The 8,935-nt window shown below is 41.1% G+C and overlaps 1 protein-coding gene across 1 annotated transcript; it reads right to left on the reverse strand.

The window, feature by feature from the left end:
- Window positions 1–7,602: 7,602 nt before the first annotated feature.
- Window positions 7,603–8,617, reverse strand: LOC103698895 (Pectin lyase-like superfamily protein). The gene is made up of 3 exons (XM_026801736.4): window positions 8,369–8,617; window positions 7,950–8,302; window positions 7,603–7,863 (listed from the first exon to the last, which is right to left on the reverse strand). The coding sequence occupies exons 1-3, from the start codon at window positions 8,615–8,617 to the stop codon at window positions 7,680–7,682; spliced, it is 786 nt and encodes a 261-aa protein (XP_026657537.4). The 3' UTR covers window positions 7,603–7,679.
- Window positions 8,618–8,935: the final 318 nt, after the last annotated feature.

Consider the following 8,935-nt stretch of genomic DNA (forward strand, 5'->3'; position numbering starts at 1 on the left):
GTATACAGTGACCGTAGTACGAATATCTTTGAGCAAGTTTTTTGAACTAAGATATGGCTAAATGGTAGAAGAATGATTTACGAATTTATTTGCAAAATGAATTTGAAGCTGTGTTTATAAAATATGAATAATTTATGCACGCATGATTAGTTCTAAGACTTGTTTTATATACTGTATTATAAAATACTTATTTTGAAATAACTATTTTTTTTAAATGATGCATTGACATGAGAAAATTTATGCTTGATCTGGTAAGGTAGTGAAAGATTTACTTACTGAAGTATGCTGCTCATATACTTTTTTTCTCTCTCTCCAGACAATAAAATCAGTAGGGACGGAGGTTGTCAAGACTTAGAGTTGGCGCTAGCGAGTTTGGTGATTTTGTGGAAGAATTTTAGTATTGACTATAAATTTGTAGCTAATGATTTTATGAATGTTGAAGGTGATGGATTTGGTATTGAGTTTGGATTTAGACGCTCTGAACCAATATTGATTTTTATTTAATGAATAATAAAATTAGATTTGTATTTTTTTTATTATATTTAAGATGGATGTAAAAGCTAAATGTAATGTTGGGTTCGTGTTATTGTGGGCTATACCCCTCGGTTGCACGGCCATGTCATGTTCCGAATTTGGGGCGTGACACCATCCATCTTCCTGACAGTATCCCGTCCCATCGCCTCCTATAAGTTCGTGGCCCGCACCTTGGATCTGCCTGTGGCCGCCCAGACCAACCTGTTTGTCGTCTCCCTCGTAGGTAATAGTAGGACCAAAATGCTCTCGGCCAGCTGCTCCTCGAAGACCTCCCTAATCAGTAGCTCATTCCATCTGCTCCCATCCGGGATGATCAGATCGCTGACTTTGCAGCCCTCCAACCTTGCTGAATCAACTAGGGTCGGCACTCGACAGAACAGCTGCTCGAGTATCCAGCTATCTTCCAAGACACCAATGGACCGACCATCACCAACTGCCCACCTGATCATGGCAAGCACTATCAAAGCATATGAACAGATCTCCCTCCAAATGAAGGAGCACCAGCACCCAGTCTGAAAATCTGCCACCACCATGTGAGCTCCGTACTTGGCTCTCAGTAGGGCACTCCATAGACTGTTGGGTTCCAGGATGTACCTGGCTGCATGTCTCGCTGCCAACACCTCTTGCCTCGCTACCAAAGACTAGATCCCTAGAACGCCCTGCTAACCGGCTGACAGACTACCTCCCATGCCATCAGGTGGATGCCTTTTTTGCCCTCCTGTCTGCCCCGAATGAAGTTTCTCAACAATTGCTCCAGAGACCTCAAAAGCGACATCGACACAATGGTATTCGATAATAGATAGACGAGGATCAAACTGAGAACCGACTGTATCATGGTCACTCTGCCCATTTTAGAAAGTGCTCTTATTTGCCACCCCTTGAACCTGCGTCTGATGCTCAACTCGATGTCAGCATAGTCACCACCTCTTAGGTGACACCCCGTGATGGAAACTCTCAGGTACCTCATAGTGCCCTCGTGCTCTTCCACTCCCGATATCTCCTTGATGGATGCTTTCACCTACGGCTTGGTCTTCGGGCTGAAGCTGATCGCCGACTTAGTCAGATTAATCTGCTGCACGGAAGCTGCACAATAATCTCTAAGAATGCTCTCGATGGCCCTTGTTGTCTGCCTCATAGCCCACGCCAGAAGCAAACAGTCATTAGCAAATAGGAGGTGTGATATCTGATGCCCTAGGTCTGAATGCCTCCAAAACCTTGGTCCCCGCAGCACGTCGAAGAGCTCTGGATAGCGCATCCAAGCACAGAATAAAGAGCAAAGGAGAGAGTAGGCACCCCTGCCACAACCCAACCGAAAACTCGAAAACGTGTGTAGGCGAGTCGTTTACCCAAATGGCAAAGGAAGGAAACCTGACATAACCCATTACCCAACCAACCCAGTCCTCATAAAATCTAAAACTCACTAGCGAGCATTGCAAGAAATCTCAGCACATTCTGTCGTAGGCCCTCTCCATATCTAGCTTGATCCCTATAAGGCTCCTCGGGTTCGGGGCTCTCTGGAGATCATGCATAAACTTCTGGGCGATGAGAACATTGTCAGAGATGCTATGGCCTCCTACAAATGCTCTCGGCTCCAAGCTGATGAGTCTCGGTAAGATGCTCCTCAGTCTGGCCACTAGTAACTTCGTCGTGGCCTTGTATAGAGTGGTGCACAAACTGATAGGCCAGTAGTGGCACAGCTCTGTGGCGTCCTGTCTCTTTGGGATCAAGGTAACAAATATCCTCTTTCAATCCGCTAGCATCGCAAGTGTGCTGAAAAACTGCTAAATAGCCTCCACCACATCCTATCTAATCAATGGTCAGTACCTCCTGAAGAAAACAAGAGAAAAACCATCTAGGCCTGGTGCCTTATCCTCAGCTAGGGACCAAAAAGCATCTTGGATCTCCTCAGTAGAGATCGGCCTAATCAATGCTGCATTCTCCTCCTTCGATACCTTAGCCACTGGGGGCTGCATGACCTGCGGACTCTCACTCCTCACCTGATCCGTCCACCTAGTACGAAAGAACTGCTCAAAGACCCACCTAATGGCATCAAGATCCTCTATAATCTGACCATCAGCTCTCCTAACAGCTCTGATCCTGTTCCTCTGCCTCCGGATGATCATTGACTGATGGAAGAATCTCGTGTTCCGGTCTCCCTTCCTGATCCACTGAATTCTGGACTTCTGCTTCCACCTGGTGTTCCGCTTTGACTCGAAATGTCTTAATTCTGGATCTCTAGCTATTTGTGGTTTGATGTATATAATGTGGCCTTTGTCCGATAGCTGAAAACATTCAAATAGGACAGCAGATAGCTATCAGAGGCATTTTTAGCTATCAGAGACATTCTTTATAAGGCTTAATAGAATGGAGTAGTTAAAACTTGGGAAAAATTAGATGTCTTATGGAGTGTCAATTGCATTCTTGACAAACTAATTTTCTATTATCTCTTGTTACTAAATACTACAATATAGCCCTCATTTTGATGTCCCTTTTGAAGGCTTTACTGGAAATTTAAGACCTCAGCAAAAAAATTATTATCAATTTCTTGTATATTTTCACCCACCTTGGAAAGTTGTTCCATCAAGATGTCATATGATTCAGTCCCAAATAACCTTACTAAATAAGACCTTGAACTATCGACGCGCATATTTTTTAGTTGCCCTTCTTTGAAGCACAGCAGGCATTACAATACTTTATTTGTCTAAATTGTTAATACTAAAAATTAATGTTACAATTAAGCACCACAGCTAGGTGTTCTTCCCAAAATCACAAAATACCACATCTTCCTATTTTGAGTCACCCAATTAAGCATCCACAGCATAGATGCCAACTTAGCTGTCCCATGAATTTGTCTGCTAAATAAATGTGGCTAGCATTTCTCAGTTTGTTATCTTTGATTTTATTTTAGAAAATTTTGCAAATTTACAACATTGTTGGTCAAAAATGGATTTTCCACATATCTCATCAAGCAAATAATACACTTGATCCATAGCATGCGTATCTTTGCTTTTATCTTCTTTTTTTTTTCCTCTTAAAGTGTCTTGGTTTTATTTGAAAAAGTTTTAGAGAAATGGCCCATTTACCAGCTCTATGATCTTTAAATGGATTGAATTTTAAATGTTCGGTTGGTCTTGCCCTTGGCCTCCTAACTAAAATTTTATACTAATATGTGTATCTCATGCATAAAAAATATATGCATTAATCTTAACATTATAGAACAAGCAGCTATATTTTCCTATTTATCAGTTTCCATGATGATCCGAATTAGATTTCTCTCTTAAAATTAAATCATGTTAAATTTTAATTAGAAAAAGGATCCAAACATTTCTAGACTAAGAAGTTTTATGGGGAAACCTCTCTTAAGCAAGGAATCCATAATTATATGTACTATGGGAGTCTTACATTTTCTAAATCTTAACACCATTCGAAGAGGGTGGCTTAACATTTAATTTATGCTAAATTCTTTTTAAAATTTATTCTAATCTAAAATTTTTTTAGTAGTAGTGATGTAGTGTAGAAGAAGCTACTTTTGGTCAAGAAGTCAAAGTCTTATCTCTTTAATTTATAGTAATAGTTGTGTTTCTAGTAAGTTATATTTAGTTAGTTGTGTTTGCATTTATTTTGAATTTAAGAATTGTAATGGGTGCTTAGTAAGTTGTGATTGCATTTATTTTGGATTTGAGAATTGTAATGGGTGATTAGTAAGTTGTGATTGCATTTATTTTGGGTTTGAAAATTGTAATGGATGCTTAGTAAGTTGGAGCATGATTAATACTTAGACTAATATATATAGACCATATGGTAGATGGTGAAGGGCAGATTGTGATTACTAAATTATTTAATATATGAGATAGCTTGATCTTGTAGCTCGTTTTATCCATTCTTTTCTTTTGTTGTGAATGATTGTTCATCCATTTATCCTTTCATTTGGCCTACCCCCCCCCCAATCATTTGGTATCAGAGCCTGTGATTACGCTCTTAGGTTATTCTCTTCTTTCTCATGGTGGCACGAAGAGGTAGAGGACGACGTGACAACCAATGAGGGATGAAAGGGATGATAAACTTCAAGCATTTCGAAGACAAGTCGAGGAACTTATTTTGCATCTTGAGCGCTTAGAAGCTCGTAGTGAGCAAGGTGGTTCAAGTCGTGGGTCTTCTAGTGACGAATCCGATGTGAATCCAATTGCCAATCATGGAGGATGAATGGAAAGGATGTTCTATCATGATTCCGACACTTTGAATATTGATTTACTGGAATTTCATGGTCGCCTTCAACCTGAAAAGTTTTTTGAATGGCTTAGCGTCATTGAAAATTTTTTTGAATATAAGGAGACATTGGAGATTTAAAAAGTGAAGCTTGTTGCTACAAGGCTTTGTGGTATGCTTTAGCATGGTGGAATAGAGTTCAAGAGATGCAGCTTCACAAGGAAAAGCCTAATATTTCTTCTTAGGAGAAAATGAAATCTAGGCTTAAGGAAAAATTTCTTCCAGTGGATTTTGCTCAATTAGCATTTTCTTAGTTCAACAATTTTCGTCGAGAGTCTAGAAGTGTGATTGATTACACCAAAGAATTCTATAAGTTAATGGCTCACAATGATTTTCAAGAATTCGAAGAACAACTTATGGCGAGGTATGTTGGAGGTCTAAGAATTCTAATTCGGGATGAAATAGAAATGCATCGATTATAAAAACTCAATGATGTGTATCAACTAGCCTTAAAAATAAAGGCTAAACTTGCTCGTAGTGGAAGGAAGAAATTTGTGGAGGTACAAAATTTTTACCCATCATCCAAAGGAGACTCTTCTCATGGTAAGGATACTAATTCAAATTCTTATGATTGTGGCAATAAATCTAATTCTTGTTTCAAGTGTGAAGAGGTTAGTCATTATTACTACACTTGCCCAAAGGACAAGTTGATGCTCATGTAAATCTTATGAAAGAAGAAGATCTTGATAGCTCAAAACAACCCGTGTATGATGAAAAAGGTGACATTGAGCGTGTGGAGGTTGAACCAGAAGAAGGTGAAAGTCTTATGATCCATAGGGTGCTTACAACTCTAAGGTTTGATTCAAATGAAGTTTGGCATAATTCAAATATTTCAATCTTCAAGAAAATATTTGTGACATTAAAAAAGGAGAATGTTGTGTGGATTGGGATTCTCCACTAGTATATGATGTTTATTCGGATGAAGAACAGATTCAGAATAATGGTCTAATGTTCTCACAGCATTTGTCTTTGTCATTAGAAGAAATTTATCATGATACTAATGTTGTTGTCTTGGATGAGAGTAAGGAGTGGGTCTTACTCTCTTCTCAAGGAGTAGACCTTTTTAATGTTGGCTTTCGTAAGACATGTGGAGAACTATGCTTTAAAGAGCTTAGAGATTATTTTAGCATGATAATGTGGCGCCAAACTCCATCTTTCAGAAATCATGAGTTCAAATGCTTGAAGGGTTTGTTTGATTTCAGGAGGTTATTGAGTGATTTCCTTAATAACAATCCAAAGATCCTATGTCAAAGGGAGATATTCATAGCACTTTCAAATGAAGATGATATTCTCAAGGATCTTTGGTCACGGTTTGGAGCTTTATTTGACTTTGAAATTTATTGGCAAAAAGTGGACATGACATTTTTGCAAGTCAAATTGAATTATGGGTTTAGATTCTACATTCCTCTTGCATTTCATATGCGTCACATATTGGTGTATCATAGTGATTTTGGATGACAACTCGAGGATGAGTTCTTTCTCACCTGGGGAAGATGATATAGTGTAGAAGAAACTACCTTTAGTCAAAAAGTCAAAGTCTTATCTCTTTAATTTCTAGTAAGTTGTGTTTCTAGTAAGTTGTGATTGCATTTATTTTGGATTTGGAAATTGTAATGGGTGCTTAGTAAGTTGGAACATGATTAATGCTTAGACTAGTATACATAGATCATGTGGTAGATGGTGAAGGATCAGATTATGATTACTAAACTATTTGATATATGAGATAGCTTGAGCTTATAGTTCGTTTTATCTATTTTCTTCTTTTGTCGTTTGCTTTATCCATTATCTTCTCTTACTGTGAATGGTTGTTCATCCATCAAGTAGCCATGTGCGCTATGATGATTAATGATCCTGAAAAACCATCGCACCTACAAAAGAGGCAAAAATAGGAGACAAAAAAAAAACCCAACAAAATCTTTTTTCATAGATCTGAAACAATTCCTCGTGCACCCATCCGAATCATCAGGCTTTTTGACAAATGGAGGATTACTTTCTTGGGAATAAGACGTTCTTTTTAATTGGAATTTGGAAACTAGAGTAATTTTATTATATTAAAACCTTTTTCCACCTTTTCTTCCAATTAATTGTTCCATATTAAGATCTTAATTTTCTTGATTAACCTTACTTCTTTACATATTTCTCTTTTAACAATCACTTATATAAATCTATGCCCACTTGCATGCTGGATTATAGCCTAACAATTGCAGCCTTTCTTCATATGTTAGTAGGTTTTCTGCTGAAACCTTGGAAGGAATTTTATCAAATCAGAAAAAGAAAAGATGTCACCATTAAAAAAGACAAGTTGATTAGATGTCATATATAACAGAGTTTTGATGGCTCAAGTGGCCTCATGAGATCTTGAACCCTGACATAGTTTTCCCATTATGATAACTAGAGAAAACAGGAAAGAAGTCATCAAAACAAACCCACCCATGCAATGTAGCTCAGCCAACTTCATCCTCAACCCTCAAAGCAACCGAGAGACTAACACAGTACACTACTCAAGCAAATCTATACGAAGGCATATGCATAGCTAGCCTACATTTTTACTTGACCTTTAATCCACTCATAGACACAAGAGGCAGGAGCAACAGCTGTGTCCACTTCCCTTCAAGGATTCCATCAGCACACAAACCCTACCAAGCAACGGACAGCACCTGCATACCTCGTCAAAGCCCTCACTTCCCCAGCATTCCCAACTGGAAAACTCTGGTGCTTCCTGTACGCGGGCCGAGCCTTCACCACCCCGACCTCCTTGAAGAAGGCTCCATTGTTGAAGGCATCGCTCTCCGACCTCCAATTCCATGCATTTGCTCCTTTACCAGGCATCCTCAATGTCACCTAAAATATCGATCCCATATCCATTCCCATCAATACAACTAACTGAAAAATAATCTCCTAGAAAGCGTTCTAAAATTGCACTTGCTGCTCACCTTCTTCTTGTCTGATGCTACGAACAGATTCCCTTCACTTAGGACACTGGCGTTCATGCTTCCACCAATGGCGTACTCTCCCCATCCTTCGTATACGTTGTTCACCACATGCGCATATCCATGTCTAATCCTGCAGAAATTAGCATAAACTTTAGTATGACAAACCAGGGACAGGGCTTCTTTATCTTGAATGGTGCGGTGACAGCAGGCGATCACCTTGGCATGCGTTGGTTGCAGTTGGGACCGAAGCGGTTGTACACAATGGTCACCTTCATGTTCTTGTCCATGGAGAAGCTGTCATCGTGGCCTAGCAGCATCACCTTGTCATGGTCCCGGAACCAGTTGTTGGAGATGGTGATCGCCGTGGAGCCCAGCGTCACGTCCATGAGCCCGTCCTCGCACTCGTAGAGCTCGTTGTGATCGATCCAGACCTTCCTCGAGGCCGCGATCCGGATGGCGTCCCCGTCCACTCCCAAGCTCGCCAAATGACCCTGCGGGTCTCTCGTCAGCCCAGCCGGTTGTGCACGTATGTGGTGGAAACGGAGCCCATGGATGATGACATTTTTCACCTGTTCACAAATTGTCAGTGCCTGCTTCTCCCAGCGTACGTGCATGGAGTCATATCACATTCGGACCTTATGAATCAAGAAGCCGGCACCATGGGCGATGCGGACGTCGGCGCCGCGGCCGTCGATGGTGGTCGAGCTCTTCACGATGAGCGGTTGCAGGAGCTTGATGTCCATGTCCCTCTGGAAGGTGATCCATACCTTACCTCGAAGCATCGTGGCGCCGTATCGCAGGGTGCCAGGTCGAGGGTTTAGAGGGTCGTCGCTGGGGTCGGTGACGGTGTACCGCGTCAATTCACGGCCCCTGTTCCGCAGCATCTTGCCGGCGAACCCCACCGAGCACTTGGCGAGCCGCTGCCGGTTGGCCGACCAGTTTGGATGGCGTCGCCAGCACCGGTCGATTATGTTCATGTTCCTTGTGGCAGCAGCACTACTGGTAAGCAAGGTCAGAAGGAGGAGTGAGAGCGCTAGAGGAGTGGAGGCCATGGTTGAAAGCGAGGAGGAGGAGGATGGGGGATGGGATGTGAGGAAGTGGACTTTGGAGATTTATAGGGTGGTGGAGTTGGTTTTGTGCCTGGTTTAGCTCTCCTATTTTGGGAAGAGGGGAAGTCATGTAATTTGTTATGTGCATGGGGT

This window comes from Phoenix dactylifera, chromosome 13 (genome assembly GCF_051530095.1).
Source record: "Phoenix dactylifera cultivar Ajwa chromosome 13, Ajwa_hap1_PhDact_Kaust_v1.1, whole genome shotgun sequence".
Taxonomy (NCBI): Eukaryota; Viridiplantae; Streptophyta; class Magnoliopsida; order Arecales; family Arecaceae; genus Phoenix; species Phoenix dactylifera.

Excerpts from the sequence above, each read along its gene's own strand:
- LOC103698895 (XM_026801736.4), bottom strand. The coding sequence starts at position 8,617 with ATGCTGCGGAACAGGGGCCGTGAATTGACGCGGTACACCGTCACCGAC. Across the intron at positions 8,303-8,368 it reads CCGGCTTCTTGATTCATAAG|GTGAAAAATGTCATCATCCA; the intron begins GTCCGAATGTGA and ends ATTTGTGAACAG. Across the intron at positions 7,864-7,949 it reads TGCAACCAACGCATGCCAAG|GATTAGACATGGATATGCGC; the intron begins GTGATCGCCTGC and ends TAATTTCTGCAG.